The sequence below is a fragment of the Felis catus genome, chromosome A2, assembly GCF_018350175.1.
Source record: "Felis catus isolate Fca126 chromosome A2, F.catus_Fca126_mat1.0, whole genome shotgun sequence".
Lineage (NCBI taxonomy): Eukaryota > Metazoa > Chordata > Mammalia > Carnivora > Felidae > Felis > Felis catus.
In genome coordinates, this window is record NC_058369.1 from 21,493,166 (window position 1) to 21,517,912 (window position 24,747).

Here is a 24,747-nt window from a genome sequence, read left to right on the forward strand (position 1 = left end):
TATACGTTACCTATTAAAGTAGTAACAAAATAGAATGTAATTTTTTGTAAAAAATGAATTCTACAGTATATAAATCCATTTGGTATCACTCAAATTACTAACTGGGAAAAAATTATAAACACTCTCTCCAAAGTCTAGGCTAATATCATTACGAAAAATATATTTAGACAAAAAGCATAATAAAATCCACATATCTTCCATAAGCTCAAAGTGACATACATGTATTTAGAGAACAGATATATTTCACTTAGATACTAATACCTGCAATATGCTAAACTTAGTGCTGAATTTGACACAATAATAAGCTAAGACAATCCCTGCTTTTTAGTCCAACAAATATAAATAGAAACGACAAAGTTAGGCTCCTATATGACTTTGTGATTCAAACATTGATTAGCAAGCTCATCATGCTAAATGACCTCAGCTCAGCAGCATCAAACACAGTGTCTCGGAGCTCGCTGGAAAAGCAGACACATTTAGATCCCAGATACCCACAGACCTGATGAATCAGAACTTTCATTTTAACAAGATCCTCCGCTGATCTGCATGCATGATAAAGCTTAAGAGGCACAGGATTAGAGGTCCCTAAAAGAAATCTTCAAATTTAACAAGGTAAAATCTTCCTCTGTATTAGGTCTCCCAAGTGACATCAGGGCTTGTAAAATTTAAGGAAGGGTAGGATCAGAATTTTGTCTTTGGGCAACAATGCCGTGACAAGGCTCCAAATTGGAAATTTCATCTTGTATGACTTTTTTTTTTTTTGGGGGGTGCAGTTTCACATGGGAGAAGATAAGCAATGAGAGGGAACAGGTGTTGTTTTGACAGTTCTGAGTGAGGCCCGCAGCCACCTCCTCTCCTGTTATTGATGCCTCCCAACCACCCAAGCTTCTGTGCTGCTCCCGGCAGACGCGAGGCGCGCTCTGGCTGCCCCCTGCCTGGAGCACTCTCATCCTGCGGTCTACATAGCTGGCTCTCTTGCTTCCTTTGGCTTGACACCTTGCACGAAGACCTCTCTAGCCATCTGTGAACAGCAACCCACCCTAGCCTTCCTCACACCCCTACTTGGCTTAAGTTGCTTCGCTTTTCTCCACGGTACCTATCTCTATTTGTTCACTTGTTTATTATCTATCTCCCACATTAAAATGTAAACTCAATGAGGACAGGAATTTTCTTTTTCTTTACTGTAGCATCCCAATCTCAGTGCTAGAACAGTGGTGGCACACAGTAGACACATAATAAATACTTGCACACTGTATGAATGAATTACATATCCTATTCAATGCAACAGCTAATTTATATACATACTGTATGTGAAAGTTAGCAAACTTGGGCTTGTGGGCCAAATCTGGTTCATGGCCTCGAGCTAAAAATGGCTTTTCCATCTTTAAAAGTGTTTTTTAAAAAGTAAAAATAAAACTGAGAAGAATATGCAATAGAGATCATCTGACCAACAGCCTAAAATATTCATTATCTGGCCCTTTACAGAAACAGTTTGCATACCTCTGCTATAGGTGAAGGTCTGCAAAATAAAAACTTTCCAAGATATAAAGTATGGTCAGCTGCTATAGTTAACAAGTTTGAAAAACCTGACTCACTATATTTGGTCTTTGTAAGCACAGAGCAGTTCTCAGAACACTTGTCCAGAACCATCCGTGGGCCGAAGAGATTAGGACAGCACTCCAGTTTGATGCAGGTTTGCCGGCAGAACTCGGTCACCCGGTCCGCTGTCTTCACTACCTCAACAGTAGCCCGGTAACTCTTTCCTTTGTATCTGCCGTGGAAGATGCCAGACACAAAGTTTACTGGGCTAGTGATTACCCAGAAAAAAATCAAGTGCATTCAAAGACCTGAAAAATATCTTTGCTTTTCAGAAGAGTCTATGCCCTTTACAGTCTGAGGATTCTGAATATGAGTTTATGCATATTGTACTTAAATCAAATTTATCACTTAAGTAGCTATGACAGCTAAGCACTGAATTTTTATAGTAGCAAAAAAGACTCTTGTTTTCTAGTTCCTCAGTTTAAGGTTTTCACATAGGTGCTTCTACACTAACTACTAAAAGCAAAGTGACTTCTAGGAAGTCTTTCTTTACCCTTGGGCAGTGATCCTCAGAGTGTGGTCATGGACCAGGTTGACCTGCTAACTGTCCCCCATCCATGCATGGCAAGACCAGGTCAGAAAACAAGAGCAAATGTTTTTAAACTTTCACAGTAATTTGCGAAAGTAATTTTATGGCTCTTAAATCTAAAAACAAATTATTTTTGCGTTCTATGTTCTTTCAATTTCCTATTTCTTACACCTCATTTTTACCGTATTTTATAACAGTGCTGGCCTACAACAGGATAGAAACTTAAAAAAGAAAACAAACCTGGTCCTTCACCACAAACAGTTGAAGAACTGTCTGAGGGAACATAACTACTCTAACATTATTCATGAAAGAAGGAATTCTATGGCCCATTAAAGACAAACAAGAATAAAGGGCAGAAAAGTCTACTCACTTGGCTTTTAGGACCTCCCCACATCCATGCCACACAGAGTCTTTGTCTAGCTGCAGCTCCCGAAGGACACGACTGGGTTTATAGGCTGCATTGATAAGTAAAGTGAGGACCTGTGCTCCGTTTTTAAAGCCGAAATACAGGTTGGGAATGAGAAAAGCAGACCATTAGAATCTTGCTATCCCCCAGAATGTCATTTAGGAGATCACACCCTCTTAGACCTTCAAAACATTATTATGGTCAGGAAGAAATAGGCACCATGAATTAAAAACTACTCTGGCATATGCTTCTAAATCCTTTGCCAGTCATGGTACACACAGAAGCTCGGCCTCCCCAGACCCTGCCCTGCCATCCCACGGACTAAAAATCCCAAGTCTTTTTAGCTGTTGTGCGCAGCGCGCGGCGGCTGGCTGGAAAGCTCAGGAGGTACAGCCGGCGAGCAGCTGTCTCATGGTCCCTGTGAGCGCCACACAGCCTCTGACTCCCAGACGATGCCCCTGCTCATCCTTGCATAGCGCTCAGGTGGCCTCTGACAAAAGACCTGTCTATGCTGGCAGAGGTGAACCTGCTGCTGTATGTGGAGAAATGCTTAGGTGATATTCCCTCGGAAGCAAAAGTAATGATGTGTCTGGTTTGTGGAACAATACATAAAAAGAGTGAGCTGCTTCCAATAACCCCAGAGTTGCCACATTTATGGAGGGCGGACTCCTGTGTACACGAGTCTCTGAGGCTGCTGTGAAATCCCCAAGTTCTCTAGCCCGAGGCAAGAATCTCACCTCTCGGAGGACTAGAACACAGTTCCCAGGTCCTACACATTGAGGCAGCTCAGCGATTCTTCCTTTGTTCAGATATGGCCCTGAGAAGCAACGGTGGTTGAAGTATATCTTTGGACAGCAGTATTTTCCATTGATCATAACTGGGGAGTGAAGAGAAATGAATGTTTACAATGGTCATTTTCCACTCTGTCTTTCCAAAATTGGGTTACTGGGGGGGGGGAGGGGGCGGGGAGGGGAACAAGCTTATCCACCATTACATATTCTGAAGCTTAGGGTTGTCTGAGTGCGCCTTGAAATGCCTTATCCTTATGACAGCTCCATCGCGGAGCTTATCCCTCTGCCCACATCAAGCACTGACCTGAATTATCTGCAGATTACCTTCAGGGTTAATTCAACACTGTTCCAGAGTCCCACATGGCTATCAATAAAGGAAGTGAAGGACTGACTTTAAGAACCCATGGTGATTCTTGATGATCAGCTACTCAATAATCTATTTTGGAAAAGTTCTAGACAGTGATAGTGAATCTTTTCCAAAACTACAGTTTGTCCCCTTAAAACCCACCAAACTAGCATGTTGGCAATGTTCTTTCCATGAGGTGGATACCCTCCCATGTCTGGGACTCCTCAGAGGGCTGAAAGTGTACTATGAACACATCTCTAAGTTCTTTAAGTACCGTGGGGTCTAAGTGTGCCTAGAGACCCCTCTTCAACTATTTTTCTGTGTGAATGCTATACTTCAATGTAATGGTTTTTTATTCCCTCATCATGGTTGTCAATTCCGCTAATAAATAGGAGAGACTCAAAGACACTAGCGAATCTTCCTCTCCACATAAAACGGAGAGAAGCCCTGCTGATGGACACCGGTGGGGAAAGGGCACGTGAGCACTGCCCACTGCTGACGGGATCCTGAAGCACACAACGCTCCCTGCGGAACTAAGGATGTGGTCTTGGCACAGAGATCAGCAGGTCTGTGCCCCCTTCTCCACCTGAACTATGCCACCCACATCCCCCTCTTCAGGATTAAGGCCCATACGCTCCCCGCTGCTGGCAGTGTTGGCAGCTTATGGCTTTCAGCTGTAAGGCATCCCAGAATTACCCTCTGCCTACCCTCTCACTAGGAGGCACCCTGCCCAAAGTCCCACTCTATGTGAGTGGGCAGGGAGCAGCAGCCCACTTCTAACCACTGACCAAAGAGGGAGTACAAAGGTGTGGCCACCACCCCTCAATTAGGGACAACTCCAAGTGGCCACGCCAGCTAAAAGGCTCCCCCGCGGGCTGGAAGAAACTTCTGTTACATCCGCACTGCAACTCAACTTCTCCCTCTGCCCAATCCTGCTTCCTTTACCTTCCCGCACCCTGGAGCTGTTCCCAAAAAGCACTGCCCAGTGAAACTCCTGCATGCAAATACCAGTCTGACTGTTTCCAAGGTAACCAGAACAATGACAAAACGCAAACCAAAAAGAACATGGCTGAGGTCACTTGAGAAATATTAATGTCTTAATCCTAGAATTTTAGTAGGCATTAGAATAGCCAGTAGTGCATCAAAATTAAAGAGTTACCTTACCTTTTGATACCAAATCAAAACCACAATGAGATATTACCTCATTAGAGATACCTGTTAGAATGGCTATTAGCAAAAAGACAAATAAAAAGTGTGGGGGCACCGGGCTGGCTCAGTTGGTAGAGCATGCGACGCTTGATCTTGGGGTTGTAAGTTCCAGCCCCACAAAGGGTATAGAAATCACTTAAAAATAAAATCTTAAAAAAATGAAAAGAAATAACAAGTGTTGACAAGGTGGTGGAGAAAAGAGAACACTGGTACACCATTAGAATGTAAATTGGTACAGCCACTAGGAAAAAGCGTATCGAGGTTCCTCAAAAAGTTAAAAATTGAACTATCATATGATCCAGCAATTCCACTTTGGTTGGAATTTAACTGAAAGAAACAAAAATACTAACTTGAAAGGACATCTGCACCTACTGCTGCCATGTTCAGTGCAGCACTATTTACCACAGTCAAGGCAATGGAAGCAACCTAAGTGTCCATGGATAGATGAATGGACACAGAGTGGAATATTATTCAGCCATTTAAAAAAAGGAAGTCCTGGGACACCTGGGTGGCTCAGTCGGTTAAGCGACCAACTCTTGATTTTGGCTCGGATCGTGATCAAGCCCCACGTCAGGCTCTATGCTGACAGTGTGGAGCCTGCTTGAGATTCTCTCCCTCCTCTACCCCTTCCCTGCTCATAAGCACGTGCGCTCTCTCTCAAAATAATTAAAAATGCAAAAAAAAGGAAGTCTTGCCATTTGTGACACCATGAACAGACCCTGAGTTCACTCCCTAAGTGAAATAATTCAGAAAAAGACAAATATCATATGATGTCACTTGAATGTGGGATCTAAACAACAACAACAACAACAACAAAGCCATAACTCACAGATACAGAGAACAGTCTGGTGGTTGCCAGAGCAGGGGCAGGGAGTGGGCGAAACGGGTGAAGGGGGCCAAAAGGTACAACCCTCCCGTTATAAAATATAAATAAGTCCTGGGGAATGTAATGTGCAGCATGGTGAGTGTAGTAATACTCCCATGTATTGTACGTTTGCATGTTGCTAAGAGAGCAGATCTTAAAAGTTCTCATCACAAGAAAAAAAATGTATAATATGTGGTGGTAGGTATTAACTAGATTTTCTGTGGTGATCATTTTGTAATATATGTAAATATCATATCACTATGTTGCACTGCTAAAACTAATATAATGTTATATGTCACTTTTATCTCAATAAAAAAGTGGGTAATTTTTAAAAAGATATTCACTAATGCTATTCTGCTGGGTACTCAAAAGATACCATTATGGTCAAGTAAGAGTTACCCTAGCAAGCAACAGAAGGATGATTCAACATTAGGAAAAAAAATCTACCACTGAAATGCACCACATTAATAAGCTTAGACAGAAAAATCATATGATCATCCAATGCTAAGGAAAAATTATTTTGTAAATGTGAGCATGTGTTTATGACCAAGGTTCCTAGAAAACCAGAAATAGAAAGGAACTTCTTTAGCAATTACATGCCAGTCACCTATTTAATAGGGAAAGATTAAATACCTTCCCTTTAATATTATGAATAGGGGTACCTGGGTGGCTCAGTCAGTTAAGCGTCCGACTTCAGCTCAGGTCATGATCTCATGGGTCACAAGTTCAAGCCCCATGTTGGGCTCTGTGTGGACAGCTCAGAGCCTGGAGCCTACTTTGGATTCTGTGTCTCCCTCTCTCTCTGCCCCTCTCCCACTCATGCTCTGTCTCTCTCTCTCTCTTTCAAAAATAAACAAACATTAAAAAAAAAAATCAAAAACAGTATTATGAAATAAAACAATAGTGCCACTATCACCAGGCCTGTTAAACACAGGGAAAAGTCGGGGCACCTGGGTGGCTCAGCTGGTTAAGCGTTCGACTTTAGCTCAGGTTATGATCTCACGGTTTGTGAGTTCAAGCCCGGTCCCGGGCTCTGTGCTGACAGCTCCGAGCCTGCAGCCTACTTTGGATTCTGTGTCTCCTTCTCTCTCTGTCCCTCCCCCACTTGTACTCTGTCTCTCTCTGTCTCTCAAAAATAAATAAGTATAAAAAAAATTAAAAAAAAAAAAACACAGGGAAAAGTCTCATAAGGAGCTATCAGAAAATAAAAGTAAGCAAGTATAGCAAACTGGTTATTATACTAAAGTTAATTACTTTTTTATGTGTAAGTGACATAATGAGAAGGCAGTGGGTGGAAGAGACAAAAGTGTGTGTTTTGAACCAAGAAAGATCCAAGTTGTATTTTTGACCCATCTATATTCATAAAGCTGTGTGGCCTCTCTGAGCTTTGATTTCTTTTCTAAGCATTTACTAAATACCATCCAAATGCATAATCTGTGCTAGAATACACACAGCCAAGATGCTAAGCATACAACAAGCAAAGGTGGAGCCAAGAACAATTCCAAGGAGAGACCCCCTGACAACAGGCTTTGGCCTCCAGCAATGATTCTTGTTTCATTTATCAGGCATTGCCTCTGGGACAGTCTGTTTTTCCAGCGCTGTTTTTTAATTGTGAAATATATACACACAACCTGTATCACAAAAAAGGTTTAAAGAACAATAAACATCTACCTCCCAACCACACAGCTTAAGAAAGTGCACTGCCTGGGGGCGCCTGGGTGGCGTCAGACTTCGGCTCAGGTCATGATCTCACAGTTCGTGAGTTCGAGCCTCGCGTCGGGCTCTGTGATGACAGCTCAGAGCCTGGAGCCTGCTTCACGTTCTGTGTCTCCCTCTCTCTCTGCCCCTTCCCTGCTCATGCTCTGTCTCCCTCTGTCTCAAAAATAAATAAACATTAAAAAAAAATTAATTAAAAAAAAAAAAGAAAGTGCACTGCCTGGAAAGCCTCTGGTTCTTTATCTAAACTCAGGAACGAGAATATTGACCTCCAGCGACCTTGGCACCCAAGTGATCAGCAGAGAATAGTTATAAGTGGACAGAAATATCATCCCAGAGATAGTTATTAAACTAGATACATCTTGGACAATTATAAGTCTTTAAAGTCACAACTAAGAGAACCCTCGAGGCATCTGGATGGTTCAGTCGGTTAAGTGTCTGACTTTGGCTCAGGTCGTGATCTCACAGTTTGTGGGTTCGAGCACCGCCATCGGGGCTCTGTGCTGACAGCTCAAAGCCTGGAGCCTGCTTCAGATTCTGTCTCTGTCTCTCTCTGTCCCTCCCCCACTCACACTCTTTCTCTCAAAAATAAACAAGCAAAAAAAAAATAAAATAAAAAAAAAGAGAACCCTCTATGGGGGTGCCTGGGTGGCTCAGTCAGTTAAGTGTCTGACTTCGGCTCAGGTCATGATCTCACGGTTTGTGAGGTCATCATGCTCTGCACTGACGGTGCAGAGCCTGCCTGTGATCCCCTCTCTCTGCCCCTCTCCCACTCTCTCTCAAAATAAATAAATAAAAAAAAAAGGGCCCCCTCTATGAAGCTACATTTTGGGGGCACCTAGCTGGCTCAGTCAGTAGAGCATGCAACTCTTGATCGCAGGGTTGTGAGTTCAAGCACCAGGCTGGGTGTAGCAATTACTTAAAAATAAAACCTTGGGGTGCTCAGTTGGTCAAGCACTTACTCTTGATTTCAGCTCAGGTCATGATCTCACAGTGGTGAGATCGAGCCCCGAGTCAGGCTCAGTGTGGAGTATGGAGCCTGCTTGGGATTCTCTCTCTCTGCCTCTCCCCTGCTCGTGCTTGCTCTCTCTCTCAAAATAAATAAAATCAAGAAATAAATTAACTAAAATCTTAAAAAAAAAAGTATGAAGCTACATCCTATAAATCAAATGTATTGTTTAAGATACAGCCCATTAGAAGAAAATAAAGGTCCACCTTCCCATAAGACTGCATACACTTATACCTGAGTCTGTGGAGTTCAGCTCCTGATTCTTCAGGCCCTCATGGACAGTCCTGGAGGATGGTATTCTGAGTCAAGATAACACAACAAAATAGTGAGATAATCCTTACGGTCAGTAAAGTTTGAGGGTTAGTTTCCTTAAAATCTAAGAAGAAAGCAAATGTGGCAGATTGCAAAATGTGTAACAGAAGGTGCTTCCCTGCTCATATTTTTTTTTTAACAATTGTTTTTAAAACTATGTACATGGTTTAATGAGCCAGCAGACAGTCTGCAGACAGTGCTGTAATACTTCATATTTAAATCAACTTTTTTTCATTCATGTGAACAACAAATTATAGAATTCCTTCTGGAATTCTCAAACCATAAGTAAATTGTTCATTTTTTTCAATAGTCAAAGAACAAACACATTTCTTACAAGGGTCTGTTTTCTTCTTTTATTAGTTTCAAAATTAAAGACAAATTATGTTTTACAAATCAGAGAATTATTCTATATGCACCAATCAATGAAAAAGGCTGATTTATCTTTTTGGGAATACTTTCTGACTAAAACTCTGGATCCGTCTTGGCAACTAAGTCAAGGAGAAGTCCGGGGCCGGATTTTTGACACTGCTATCTCACTTCTCTGCCTGGGACTGAAGTCTGTGGCCTTTCTCTCCACTTCTGCTGTCCGTTTTATTACTCACACCGTCACAGAAACAGCCATAACTTACAGAGAATCTGCTATAGATTGAATTGTATCCCCTTAAAATTCACTTGTTGTGTCTCTTAGCCCCACTGTGACTGTGTCTGGAGATAGAACGCTTATGAGGTAAATAAAGGCAGGACTCTGATCTAGGAGGGCTGGCTCTCCCTTCCAGCTGGTGCCACCATGTGAGGATGCATGGGAAGCTGGCAGTCTGTAGGGAGAGCCAAGCCAGGAATGGAATCAGGCTGGCACTTTGATCTCGGACTTCCCAGCCTGCACAACTGGGAGAAAATAAATTTCTGTTGTTTGAGCCATCCAGTCCATGGTATTCTGCTATGGCAGCTTGAGCAAACTAATATAGACTTGAAAACCCAGCATCTGGAAACACGCATGTATGTGTATTTTTAAGGCACCACTAATTAAATAAATGCCTCCCAAAAGCTGTGTATGAAGGTATGCTACAAAGGGTTCCCCATGGGACACCAAGTCACCCCTTTGAGTGCACTTTTCTTATAGGGCTGCTGTCTTCCACCTCAAGGTTTTTTTCACTGTGACAAGTCATATCCTAATTTATAATTTCTGTTCTTCCATAACAAATAACAACACAGAGATTCTATTTCCTCTCTTATTCAAATGCCTTCAGGCTTTAAAAGCCAAAGAAGACCCAACGGGGGGAACATCTTGAGAAGGCATTTTACCCTTTTGTATACAATGCCATTTTAGAGAACATATATGCTGTAAGGAAAAATATGTAACCTAACAGAAGCTGAATTAAAGAATTATGCTTCCACCTGAGAAAATAACACATGAGATACACTCTCTGAAATAGTGATTTCTTTTTCTAGATATTCTAATTTTCAAATGTCAATTATTTAAACATACTGTTATACTATTCTATTACTTACTGTTTTTCTGGTTGAACCACTGCAATTTTCCTCTGTTTCTGGACTGTAAGAAGAAAACAAAACTATAAATGTCAAGAAAAACAAACAGACAAAAGAACAGTTTCTATATGTATTAAGCTAACATTAGCACATTTAAAAACCTGGTCATTGTGTATATTTAACTAGTAAGTACTATGAATTAAGTGCTGATATGTCTGAATATCTAGACTGAGGCACATTTTCTGGGTACGAAGAGTCTTTATACAAAGACCAAAAATAATATTTTCAAGGCTCACAAGTCAGTTGACTCCTATGAATATTTTCTACACAGGAAAAGATATTCAAAAGAAAAACTGATTTCAGCAAGGATGCCAGGACCATTCAATGGGACAAGTACAACCTTTCCAACAAATAGTGCTGGGAAAACTGACTACTCACAGTAATGAAGTTGGACTCTTACCTTACACACCATATACAAAAATTAACTCAAAATGGATCAAAGACCTAAACATAAAGGCTAAAACTATAAAACTCTTAGAAGACAACATAGGGAAAATCTTTCATGACATCAGATTTGGCAATGATTTTCTAGATATGACACCAAAAGCACAGATGACAAAAGAAAAAATAAATTGGACTACATTAAGAGTTAAAACTCCTGTGCGTTGAGAGAGAGAGAAAAGGCAACCCACAGGATGGGGAGAAAATATTTGCAAGTCACATATCTGATAACGAAGGTATTAATATCTAGAATATGTAACAAAATCCTACAACTCAACAACACAACAAAAAACAATTAAAAAATGGGCAAAAGACTTGAACAGACATTCCTCCGAAGAAGATATACCAATGTCCGATAAGCACATGAAAAGATACTCAACATTGCTGATGATCAGGGAAGTACAACTCAAGACCCCAGTAAGATACCACCCTACATCTACCAGCATGGCTATTATAAAACACAAATAAAAAACTCAGAAAGTAACAAGGGTTGGGGTAGTGAGAAGAAAGGAGAATCCCTGTACACTGTTGGTGGGGATATAAGATGGTGCAGCCACTTCAGCAAAACAGTCTAAAACAGTTCCTCAGAGTGTTAAACTCAGAGTTATACTCGAGAAATGAAAACATGTGTCCACATAAAAACCTGTACACAAATGTTCACAGCTGCATTTTTCTTTTTTTTTTTTTTTTAATTTTTTTTTTTCGACGTTTTTTATTTTTTATTTTTGGGACAGAGAGAGACAGAGCATGAACGGGGGAGGGGCAGAGAGAGAGGGAGACACAGAATCGGAAACAGGCTCCAGGCTCCGAGCCATCAGCCCAGAGCCTGACGCGGGGCTCGAACTCACGGACCGCGAGATCGTGACCTGGCTGAAGTCGGACGCTTAACCGACTGCGCCACCCAGGCGCCCCCACAGCTGCATTTTTCATAATGACTTAGGAACGGAAACCAACCCAAATGGCCACTGACTGATGCCTGGATAAAGAAAATGCAGCATATCACTACCATGGAACAGTATTAAAACCTATGAAGGAACGCAGTACTGAGAACACATTGCCACATGGATGAACTCTGAAAACATCATGCTGAGCAAAGGAAGCCAGTCATAAAAGATCATACATCATTTGGTTCCACAGGAAATGTCCAGAACAGGCAAATCTATATAGGAGAAAACAGTAGAGAAGTAGCTACCTAGGGCTGGGGGGACAAAGAGGTGACTGCCAAGGGGTACAGGGTTTCTTTCTGAGATGATGAAAATATTGTCAAATTTACTGCAGTGATAGTTGTACAACTCAATGAGCGTACTAAAAACCACTAAATAACAGGATCAAATTTTATGTTACGTAAATGCTATCCCAATAGAGCTGTTTTTAAAAGGGTGGTGGGTGCCTGGGTGGCTCAGTCAGTTAAGTGTCCGACTCTTGATTTCGGCTCAGGTCGTGATCTCGCGGTTCGTGGGTTTGAGCCCCGCGGAGGGTTCTGCATAGACAGTGCAGAGTCTGCTTGGGATTCTGTCTCCCTTTCTCTCTGCCCTTTCCCTGCTTGGGCGCGCTCACTCGCTCTCAAAAATAAACAAACTTTATGGGATGGGATGTCACTTTTAAGATTAGGTTACAAAAACACCCTGGCTTCTACCTTCTTCAACCTTGCTCTGTTCCCTGGCTGGTTCTGATGGAAGCCAACTGCTCTGCTGCGGGCTCCCCGACGAAGAGGTCCACATGGCAAGAAACTGAGGGAAGACTCCCACCAACAGCCAGTGAGGACCTGAGGCCCTCAGTCCAAAAGCCACGAGGAAGTGAGTCTTGTTAACAACCATCTGAGTACACTTGATGGCAGAGCCTCCCTGCCTTGAGCCCTAAGATGACTGGGGTCCTGGCTGACACCCTGACTGCAGGCTCATAAGGGGGCTGGATCCAAAGCAGCCAGCTACGTTGTGCCTACATTCCTGACCCACAGAAACTGTTCAAGCAATCCAGGCAGGTTGCAATAAGTGATTTCCCTATGTAGGAATAAACAATCAGAACACCACTCTGCTTTTCTCTGAAATGTCCACATTCATCCTAATTGATGGCAGCCCCACGACAGATTATTTAACAATCAACCCCTTGGCCCAGAAATAGACCACTACCTCGTGCTCGGCGAGGGGCGCTGAGGGGATGGCCATTGGTTTCACACCAGCCCAAAGGAAATATATCCATGGATTCCACACTCACAATACATTCAGGTATGGGCTTCTGAGAACCTGTTTAGATTAAAAAAAAAATTTTAGACCATTAAATAGCCTTCTTCATAAAGTACTTCCTGGACAATGTTCTACTGTTGCAATAATGCAGACACAAAGTCTTTCGATAAGTTCCTTTTACACAGAAGTCATACTTGTTCATGTGTAATAAACATTAAGAAAAAAGGGTAAACCATCCCCTATGCATAACTGTATAAAAATGAAAATGGGGAGCAAATACACAGAATGACCCCTAGTTACGGAACAGCAAATAGGCAACTGGAACTAACAGTAGAAACACTCGGCTGACTGACAAATATAGTCAGTTCCATGCAATAACTGGGAAACAAAAGGCAGCAGGGGCAGCTCCACACACTAAGAACATTGGTTCTGGTACTCACAGACTGTGGGTGCCAATCAGGAAGTGAGGCTGCCCAGCAGGGGTTACACAGAAGTCTGTATTCAATACCATCCTTGACATCTGCATTAAATATCAAGTCTACAAACTGGAAACGGTAGGTACCAAGTCTGACTGTTTGGTAGCCAAACAAAAAAAGAAACCCAAGCCATATTCAGTAATTGCAGCTGAGTGCTCACGTAACGCTCTCCAGCCACAAACCCATTCAATCACTGAACATTACTTTCAGTATGTCTTTTCTATTTTACATACACTTTGGTTCTATTGGTTAGGGCAAACAAAATATTATCTCTTAAATAAGCTACGTGTGAATGCTCATGCTCATATATTCTGGTGACATTAAAACATAGCCACTTGCCTTATACTTTCCCTTCAAGAAAACAGGACTCTGCAGTGAAGGCTTTTTATTTACATTCATTTCCTAAAATTTGAAACTCAAGGACTTGAAACTCAAGTTTTTGGCTAAGAATCTTGCATTACAAATTACAAGTCTCTGGGGCGCCTGGGTGGCTCAGTCCGACTTCAGTGTCTGAGTTAAGCGTCCGACTTCAGCTCAGGTCATGATCTCACAGTCCATGAGTTTGAGCCCCACGTCAGAGCCTGGAGCCTGCTTCAGATTCTGTCTTCCTCTCTCTCTGCCCCTCCCCCACTCATGCTCTGTCTCTCTCACTCTCAAAAATGAATAAATGTTAAAGAAAAATTAAAAAAAAACCAGAACAACAAATTACAAGTCTCTGAGCAAGGCCCCTATTTAGCTAATTGACTAAGTCTAACAAGTCACATCACAGGGGTAAACAGGAAGGCTCAGAAGAGTGGGCCACAGGAAGGCTTCTCAGGAGTGTGGCACTTACCCTCCAGCTGGAGCCATACGTAGGAGCCTCTCACTGCAGTAATGGTGGCAACGCACACTTCTTCGGGGAGAAGAGGGTTCACTGCCTCAAGCTTCATATTCTCCTTAAATTCATGCTCAGTAATTGACTAGAAAATATATGAATCAAATCCAAACACATACTCAGTATTAACTCGTGCTGACCCGAGAGATTTATTATTCCAAGTAATATTTATATTAATATAATTATTATATTATATATTAATAATAATATTATATATTAATAATAATATTATTATATTATATATATAATAATTATATTAATATATAATATATAATTATATTAATATATATTACATATTATATATTATATATAATAATTATATTAATATATAATATATATTATATATAATAATTATATTAATATATAATATATATAATACATATATAATCTCTCTTGGTGTTATAAGCAGTATGGTCTTTAAGGTCAGGTATACCCATATTACTGCTACCTGTGTGACCTCACTCAAGCTGTGGAACCTCTTTTTGCCTGAGTTTTGTCATCTGTCAGATGACCTTGAGAACATTACCTCACTGGGTTATTATGAGTTTTTAATAAATAAAGTACCTAAGGCTCTATGCCCTGAACCAACTGGCTCTCACCCATGGCTGGTTCGCTTCCCTCCCACAAAGGGCTCTAACACACGATAGATAAGCTGCCTGGTTCCTACTTCCTTGTATATCATGAAAGTCAGTCAGGATAAATGACACTTATGAACAGAAGGAAAATATGTGTTTTTAAAATTTGCAGCTTCTGGGTCAAAACGGAGAACTGAACTTCCGTATTTGATTATTCTCTCTTCCTTCTGACAGCACTAAAACTAAAGTGGGGTTTTTGTTTTGTTTTGTTTTTTTACATAAACCTACTAGTATGGATGTAACGGGAGACAACAGCAACGTTTTATAAGCTAAAATTTAGAACAGTATATAGAACTAATTTGTTGAAAACATTTAAGAAGCACTTAGGTCATGTCTCCACACCCCAGGGAAACTATCCCATTTCTTCCTGTATATGAGATGAGATTTATTTTTCAGAGAGGATAGGACACAAGACTCCAGGGCAGAAGGACACAGGAACCACTGAGGGCATGTATGCAGCGCCCAAAACAGGGGTTTGCATGTGGGATGCTGAGAGGTCCAGCCCTCGCCTCTACTCTCCAGGCAGGGATTGGAAAAGACTTCTTATGGTAATATGACAAGCCCGGGAAGAAACACATGAAGATATGTTAGGAGTCTCCAACAAATGGCCAGCCAGACCCCACCCTAAAGAGAACTTTAGGGTTGACAATCCCTACCAACATGCTCAGAACTTCCAATCAGCTTTATCTGTTTTTAGTCCCCCATTCTCAAATAGGAGCAAACCACCAAGCATTATCAGACATCTAAAAATATGAAAGCTAGGGACCAAAATAGACAAAACAAGCAACATGGAGAAAACTTCTTATGCAAGAAGAAAATTTCTCAAAAGGCAGGGGTAATTAACATCCTCTGAGTGATAAGAAAAACTATCACATCCTTAAAACAAGAATAGTACACTGCTAAAAATAAATATTCAGAGAACAGAAATAGTTCTGGAAAATTAAAAAATGTGATATTAAAAATTAAAAACTCTAAAGAAGGACTGAAATAAAGTTTAGGAAATCTTTCTTCATCAAGCAAAGCAAAAAGACTTAAGAAACAGAAAACAGGAGAAAAAGGTAAGAAAAGTAGAGGTCTGATCCAGAGGGCCAACATACAAATAAAAGAAATTCCAGAAAAAGAGGAGAGAGAAAATGAAAGGAAGGAAATCAAAGAAGAGATTCAAGAGAACTTCCCAGCACAGAGGAACAAGTGTCTACAGAGAATGTGCTGAGAACCCAGCAAGTGAATGAAGACAGGCCATGCCATGGCTTAGCTATGAAACATGGTGACAAAGAGAATCTATAACCCCTCAGGGAGGAGTAAAAGGCAGGTCATCTATAAAAGATCAAGAATAAAGATAGATGTCAACTTCTCGACTGCTATGTTGGAAGGTAGAAAACAACTAAATGATGTTTTCAAAATTCTCAGGTAAAGTAACTTCTAACCTAAAATTCCACATTGAGCCAAACTATCAGTCAAGTTAATAGAACGAAGACCTTTTCAAACATGCAAAGTCTATTAAAATTTACCTCTCTTGCATTCCTTTTCAGGAAGCTACTAGGAGATGGGCTCCATCAAAACAAGGGAATAAACCAAGAAAGAGGAAGGAGACCATTAGATGTAGAAAACAGGAATCTCAAATCTTAAGAAAGGGGAAAGACAAATCCCTGGGTGGCACTGAAGGACAGTTCCCAGGATTAAAATTGTATGGCAAGTCTAGTGAGCAACCTGTCTAAAGAAAGAGAGAATGGGGGCGCCTGGGTGGCTCAGTCGGTTAGGTGTCTGACTTCAGCTCAGGTCACTATCTCGCGGTCCGTGAGCTCGAGTCCCGCATCGGGCTCTGGGCTGAATGCTCAGAGCCTGGAGCCTGCTTCCGATTCTGTGTCTCCCTCTCTCTCTGCCCCTCCCCCGTTCATGTTCTGTCTCTCTCTCTCTCTGTCTCAAAAATAAATAAACGTTAAAAAAAAATTTTTTTTAAAAAGAAAGAGAGAATGGAGGTTGCTAAGAAGGATGTCTTTCAGAAAAATCTTAGAAATGACAAAGTTCCAGGGCCCCTGCATGGCTCAGTCAGTTAAGCATCTGACTTCGGCTCAGGTCATGATCTCAGAGTTCACGAGTTTGAGCCCCACGTTGGGCTCTGTGCTGGCAGCTCAGAACCTGGAGCCTACTTTGGATTCTGTGTCTCCCTCTCTCTCTCTCAAAAATAAACAAACATTAAAACAAAATTAAAAAAAAAAAAAAAGAAATGACAAAGTTCCTACATCAGGGTATCTAAGTGGTCATGGACATGAGGAAAAGAGAACATGCCTAGGGAACATCTTGCATTTTAACCCTTCTGTCCTAAAATACAAAGAAATAACTTTAAACAGCAAAAATATACACAGGTCTAGTTGGACCAAAGAGACTTCTGGGAAAGGCTACAGGGTGGCAAAGCAAGCATCTGGCTCTAAACATGGAACTAGGACCCAGGCACAAATGCTTGCATTCTTCACAGTCCTCTCGGTCAGGGCCCACTCCTGAGGCGGAGGGAGCCAAAGCAACCTGTGCTAATGGCAGAACCTGAGACGCCAGCAGAAGTGGTTGGTTGCAGAGCCTTTTCTTGGTGCTCCTGGGTTCCTACTAGTGAGACAGCTGCCGTCCTCCACCACACACCCACATATAACTATAGCCGCTACTGAGAACAACACGTGGGAGTAACCAGGAAACTGCTGCCAAAACAGGTGGGCAAGACAAGTGTGAAAGGATGGGGGGGGGGGGAGGGGAAAGGAAAAGTAATGACAAATTGAGAAGAACTTTGGATTCATATTGCTTCAAAGTATCAAGAGTTCTCACTGTACTAAAAATCCTAGGGTGTATGTGATGTATATACACATGTGTGTACAGCATATATGTTAGGTACATGTCAGGAAAAGACTCAAGGGAACACGAGATGACAACCCATATGCAAAGGGAAGGCCTTACCAAAAGATTAGCACATGAATGCAGATTTATACACCTTAAGTTAAAATAGACTGTTTCATCAAAAGATGACTCCCTGATTTAGATGACTTTCAATGACAGAGTCAGGTAAGGGAATTTCTGCATATATAATTAATGTTTCCTCCACCCCTCAAATAAACTGTAAGTTTCATAGAATTGCATGGGGGGGGGGGGGGGATGACAGATTTCCCGATGTGACCGACTTAGGAGAAGCTACTGGGAAGGTGTGGGAAGAACTACAATAGAAACGGAGAAAATTAAGCCATGAAAAACAAGGCAATTATTAACTTGAGGATAAATAAAAAAGAGAAAACCATAAAATACTGCAGTGCTTGGCTGTGAATAATACCTGAATACATATCATAGTGTAAATAATCAATTCAAATTTGACCAAAAATTATAGGAAGAAAGAGGTGGGTTAAGACCAAGGAAAAAGGTAATATAAAATAGCTAAGTGTTCACTTACCATAACATAGACATGTCTAAAATCAATGACTCATAAGATGGCAGCATACTATTTTGAAAATGATTTAAGTATAAGCATCAGAACAACAGTGAGAACAATAGGAGCGAATCTTCCCGGGAAGGGAGACCACGGAGAGGGATGGGACGGGGACCTACCGCTTTATGCTGTGAGCTTTTTACTGCTATTTAGCGTTGTAAACCATACGCATGTAATATTTTCATGCAAGTATTTTTAAATAAGTTTAACAATTTCTTTCCACTTAATTAACACTTTTTCATATTCTTAAGCAACCAAAAATAATTATGAACTAAAAAAATTCATGATTTTAGCTAATAAAAAACCTGATAAACTTTAAAAATTCATTAACTTCCTGAGTCGATGAATTTTCCTTGCACCACTGTATTACAATCAATGAGATGCTTATTTGAGCTGAGCAAGGGGACTGAGTACGAAGCATATGAGCGTGAGAAGCACAACAGTCCCCAGCGGACCCGGAGCGTGGCAGCGAGGGGACCAGGGTTCTCACCGGGGGGAAGCACCTCTGGGGAGCAGCTTCGGCACCACACTGTTTGAGGTAGTCAGCCCAATCAAAGTCCTGGCCCGGGTAGCCTAGGTAAGAATATGAGAACAAAAATTCACACCACACATGCCTGCCTGGCTTTTCCATTCCCCCAGATATCCACACACAACTTCTCATTGGCTAATTTGAGGACTTTGCTCTTTTTAGGGAGGAGGAAAAACACCCTATAAATCAGAAGCGTTTTTCATGTTTTAAAACAGATCAACTTTGGTCAAACTATAGCAATACAATAAAATCCTTTGAATAAATTAAAAAAATTGTTTTTCATGTTATTTATTTTCTTGAGACAGACAGAGACAGAGAGAGAGACAGAGAGAGAGACAGAGAGAGAGATGTGCAGAGAGGGGCAGAAAGAGAGGGAGAGAGAGAAGAGCCCTATGCAGGGTTCCATCTCATGAACCGTGAGACCATGACATGAGCTGAAATCAAGGGCAGAAGGCTTAACACAGATTGAGCCACTCAGGTGTCCCACTTTGAATAAATTTTTAAACTTTCAAGCTTCAAACTAGGCATTTATTTTCCACAATATTTTATATGATTAGCTGCTAGCAGTTTACCAAAAGAATTTAAGACAGTTATGACTGGATTTGGTTTGTACTAATAAATCCAGTCTTACTATCCATTCTATTCCAACTTAGGCTCTAAAGGACGGGACAGTAAATAATCTTTCTTCCCTCATGAAGCTCTGTCCTTACACATCTTAGCCACTCCTGACATAAAAGTCTCAGCACTGTTTCCAGATTCATGTTGTACAGAAGCGCAACGCCATCTTGTAACCTGAATCATGAAGTCATTTCCGAAGAAAAAAGTTGAGCTTAACTGTCTGCTTAAGTCCACCATGGTTCTTGGTAGAAGCCTCTCTCATCTGATGCCCTGGCAACACTATCTGCCCAGCTGCCCCACCGTTTTGGACCAGCTCTCCGCCGTGCAGAGCTGAGCAACAGCGGGCTACCACACCACACCAGCCGACAGCCACACGGCCCCTGCAGTCCCTCCTCTGCCCAACTCAGACTGTTACCATGTCCCCCCTACTCCACTTCTGCCTCCACCTCTATTCCTCACAGTAAACCAGCTGCCATTTCCAGTGACATAATCCACTACTTTCCTCCTACTTACAGAGATAGATGAGTTGTCTGTAACAAAGTTGAAAGCTCCAGTATCGTTAATAATTGTTTTTTCCTTTTCACACGAAGGCAGCGGTAAGATAAAGAACTTGGGATGTCCAGAGTCTTCCAGCAAAGCAAGAACTTCCTCCTGTAGGCATGTCCCCCTCTGCCACCACCACCAGGCAGGTGTGCCCACTGTGTGTTCACTGATGAGAGAACCTGGGAGGCTCCATTACTGTTTCCCCTACTTGCTCCTTGAAGGAACCATCATACTCACTTTTGCCTCCCCAGTGACAGACACACCCAATACCTGGCTCATAACAAACATTCCATAAATGTTTTTTGGATGAATGAAGGCTGAATAAACAGCACAAGTTCTGAGTTTATGACTCTTGTTAACACATAAGAGCAATTCCAGCCCAGTGTTCCAGCACTCACCATTTAAGAAGCGAAGTTGTATTTGCCCACAGCCTACTAATAAAGGATACACAGACTTCCAATCAAGTAATCTGATTGCTGATATAAAAAGCAGATAAACATTTAACATGTCCAGATATTCTATGCTATAATTATTAAAAATTTCAGTCAAGCTCAACAAAATCATATTTAAGAGCATTGATTAAAGGATCAAAGATATTTTGCAAAGTTGCAAACACCAGGGAAATGAGTTGCTGGTTTCCTACCTACAGCCTCTCTGAGTCCTACTCTTAATCATAAACCTCCCTCTCAAGTCTGAAGAGCTGCACTCTAAGCGGATGCCCAGAAACCTGAAAGTCATCTGATATCTGCCTCCTACCTCCGAGTTCTGGTTCTGAGGTCTCTCCTCCTCTGCCAACTCCCAACCCTGCCAACACTCTCTGCCTGTCTTACTCTCACATTCCTCTGTGCCCTCATGACACACATAGGAGGGGCCAACCAAGAACGTGCATGGGACCCCAGGTGTTATGAAGATATACTTGTCAAGGTAGGAGGACAGAACGTAACTTGACTTAATCATTTTAGCTTAACTTATAACTTGCAAATATTTAAATATATGGAATCAAGACCTTCACTTATACTTGTTTTGGGACCCAAAAAATGTTGAGGACAAGCTGGGGCATGAAGAGAGAGAGAGACAGAGAGAGAGAGAGAGAGAGAGAGAGAGAGAGAGAGAGAGAGAGAGAGAGAGAGAGAGATAAATGCCATTTCAAAAAGAAGCCCCTGATGGACAATTCAGAAAACAACAACTACATACCGGGAGGGGGGCTGATGTGTAAACCATTCTTCAGACTCCACTGCACGGGGAAAAGACCGGGACTGTCAGCATGACACACAAAACATCGCCGTGCGTGATTCTCTGGTCGCAAATCATCCATTTCTACCAGGAAGTACTTCTCATCAAAAACCTGCACATACAATTGAACAGACAACGCAGACAAATGGTTTTATGTGTATGTATACACACACATATGTGTGTGTGTCATTCCTCGGCATAGACAAACACGTTACAAAACTTCATAGCCACAGTGGGTATAGCAACACTAAGCACTCAATAAATGTTACTGCTGTGTCTGGTTTGTTTTTGTTTTTGTTTTTTTTATGTTTATTCATTTTTGAGTGAAAGACAGAGCGCAAGCAGGGAAGGGGCAGAGAGAGGGGGAGACCCAGAATCCGAAGCAGGCTCTAGGCTCTGAACTGTCAGCACAGAGCCCAACATGGGGCTTGAACTCACGAATTGTGAGATCATGATCTGAGCCGACTAAGCCACCCAGGTGCCCCCAGGCACTGTTTTAATTAAATGCTTTCCACACATCAATTCTGTTTTAATCTTCCTTACAACTTAATAAGGTAGGGACCATTATCAACCTCATTTTGCAGATAAGGAAGCTGGATTTAAAAAGAAGTTAAATAACTTGCCCCATTTTGCCCAGCAAAGAAGCAGCAGAACCTGGGCTCAAATCTAAGTACTTGGGCTCCAAACACAATTTAGTTTAGGTTTAGTGAGGAGTCGGCCACACTTGTATATTAAATTTTTGGATCCTAGCCGAGTTTCAAATGCCTAAAAGGTTTTATTAACCTTCTCTGGCTCCTGGCCACCCAACAGCCCTTTAGACTTCAGATAGGGCCTTCTGACCCCACTGCAGGTTGAGAATCCCTCCCTGTTCAAAAATAATCTTCTCCTAAAGCAAAACAATTTAAATCTCGACCAATCAGATGATTCAGCATCCAAGCAACTTCTGCTCCAGTCATGCCAGTCTTCTGGTTCTACTCTGGGTAAATGGGCTTCTGCTCCAGTGCCGAACTAACCCCTTCTCTTAAGCCTCAGTTCTAGTAATTGAGTAACCAGGGCCTGACAACCTGCCCAGCTCCTGTGGTTACTCTCAACCAGAGCCTTACTTTAGTCAGCCTTCCAAAAGATTGAAGTCTGAGTCTGGACTCCATGCTGGAGCAATCCTGGGCAGATCTCATGACATGGACCACCTGCTCCCCCAACATCCCCTCACCCAGTGAGCCTTGCACCTGGGTGGATACCGACGCTGATGCCTGTGCCCGTACTTCTCAGACGCGGCAAGCTTCCTGCCAGGTTAAGTCCCCTCTAGTGTTCAGTAAGGCCTGCTCCCAAGACCACACACCCCACTACTCTGGCACCCGAGCTTTGGTTGGCTGGGGTGAGCAGGCCCAGAATAAGGAATGGGCCGCAGAGACCTGGACAGTACAAATACAAAATGTGCACAGAAGTCATTCTAGCCTCACAGCTTAGGAGAAACATGGCTCAGATCAGCAGAGCCTGAAGATCAAAACACTACCACTTTCCTAAACCCGTCACCCTGACAGGAATTCTTACCAAGAGAGCTGCCCCCATTTTACCTTAACCACCGTAGCAGGAGAGATCCCAAAAGGAGACCAGGGGTCCACAGCTTCCAATTTCATATTTACAGAGAATGAATGAGTGCTAATCACTTGTTTGTCCTGAAATGCAAACACCAAGAGGGAATAAAACTATAGTATTTTCACATTAATTTTATACTCATATATAGCAGAATATTACTCTTAGTTAAAATAACATAACTGTCCAACTTCTGGTAAAGAATTTAATCCTGTAATTTTCTTTCCTTGAATAAATTATTCAGAAAAAAAATTATTCAGAAAAAATTATTCAAAAAAAAAAAAAGTATTGGAAGTACTCCTACTCTCTCTGTTTGGCACACAAAGGCCATCTGGAGGAAAACAAGTTTATTTTATAACAACTGGGGCTATGTAGTTACAAGTGGAAAAGACAAGACTCAAACACTTTAAGAGAACTCTGGGAGAAAACCTAGACTACCTTTAGAAGAGAAACAGGATGCCCATCACTCAAACCTCTTTCCTCAAACTTCAAACCTCTTTCCTCCTCCAACTATCACAGTGCATTCACTGACCCCGGGGTTACTGTGCCCTACCCCACTGTGAGAGGTAAGTACTGTCCATCGTGTTTTTGTTCTTACCTTAAATAAGTACGATGGCAGTGGCTCTTCCTCCTCCTCTTTCACTTTGGCCAGGATCTCCTGCCACTCAGCTTCATTCTTTAGATGCTGGATGGCTTTAGTAAAACAAGACAGGATGTTTTAAATGAGGAGAACTTACTTTATAACTGTTTTGACAGCATTCGCGTAAACAAAAAAGTCACTTTCCACGGGGAAAAGAAAGGGCTCCAGCCCACTTATACCATCTTCATTCAAAAGAACCTGCATCTTAACTTCAGTACTCTGTCTCCCTTATTCAGAGCGTGGGTAGCAAGTCTGGTGAAAATACCTACAGGGAGATTATAAGGATTGCTCTAGGCCACAAAATAACAGAACGTCCAAACTTGCTTTAAACAGTCACTCCTGTTTTGATCTCACTGTTACTTCTTTTAATCACTTTAATCCACTTTGAACCAAGACCTAGACTACTCCTATATGTATCTAAATGCTACCTAGAGAATTTTTTGTCAATTTTGGTAAGGAGCTGAGGCAGGAGTCCATGAGTACATCAATATGTGTGGCAAGTTACTAATAAACCAAAAAAAAACAAAAAAAAAAAACAAACAAAAAACAAAAAATAGGCACTCAACTGCATACACATTTTTTTGAAATCTCTCTATTACACAAAGGTTTTTGTAATATGTAGAGTAATGCGTTTTTCAGTCTTATCAACATTAATAAAAACATACTATGACCATAATGTAACAGTTAAAGTTAAAAAGTCCTATTACTCTTCACCTAATGGGGGCTGAAGCTCATATCCCTGTTGAGCAGCCCAACCAACGTGATGAAGAAATGGATCCAAGTAATACAACCAAAAGTCAAAACTGTCAGAACTTTCCAGTCCTTCATAGCGCAGCTTCAGCCTTCCTCCGATGTTCTCTACTACCGTAACGATCCAAGTGCTCAACAAGTCCCGGAAAGCTTGACACTCTAGCCTGGAACCCGGGGCAATGAGATCTAAAGGGTTCCTCCCATTACGGAGCTGTAGGTACAAGATGTAAAATGATTAAGAGAAGTTAACACAGTATTCTAAAAAGTCAAGTTTTAAATTATCTCAGATTAGCCTTTATATTTTTATCCACTCAAAGTCATGTCACTGAATGGCCTAATATCATACAAGTCTCTACAGTATTATTTCTAGATGATATGAAAATGTTTATCTTATAGAAAATCTTACTTACAATGCAATGAAACTATTCTAAGATCTCTA

At 41.5% G+C, this 24,747-nt stretch overlaps 1 protein-coding gene across 13 annotated transcripts in view; it reads right to left on the bottom strand.

The window, feature by feature from the left end:
* SFMBT1 (Scm like with four mbt domains 1) overlaps positions 1–24,747 on the bottom strand; it is a 135,082-nt gene that overhangs the window by 10,468 nt on the left and 99,867 nt on the right. For 12 of the 13 annotated variants that reach the window (XM_045051367.1, XM_045051387.1, XM_045051376.1 and 9 more), the window contains 12 exons: positions 24,273–24,519; positions 23,517–23,611; positions 22,900–23,001; positions 21,287–21,437; positions 18,893–18,975; positions 14,263–14,389; positions 12,901–13,014; positions 10,292–10,334; positions 8,705–8,775; positions 3,272–3,411; positions 2,499–2,608; positions 1,596–1,771 (listed from right to left, as the gene is read on the bottom strand). In XM_045051367.1, coding sequence (XP_044907302.1) covers positions 1,596–1,771; positions 2,499–2,608; positions 3,272–3,411; positions 8,705–8,775; positions 10,292–10,334; positions 12,901–13,014; positions 14,263–14,389; positions 18,893–18,975; positions 21,287–21,437; positions 22,900–23,001; positions 23,517–23,611; positions 24,273–24,519 — 1,459 coding nt within the window. The remainder of the gene's footprint in view (positions 1–1,595; positions 1,772–2,498; positions 2,609–3,271; positions 3,412–8,704; positions 8,776–10,291; positions 10,335–12,900; positions 13,015–14,262; positions 14,390–18,892; positions 18,976–21,286; positions 21,438–22,899; positions 23,002–23,516; positions 23,612–24,272; positions 24,520–24,747) is intronic. The other variant, XM_023249657.2, reaches the window with a different exon arrangement.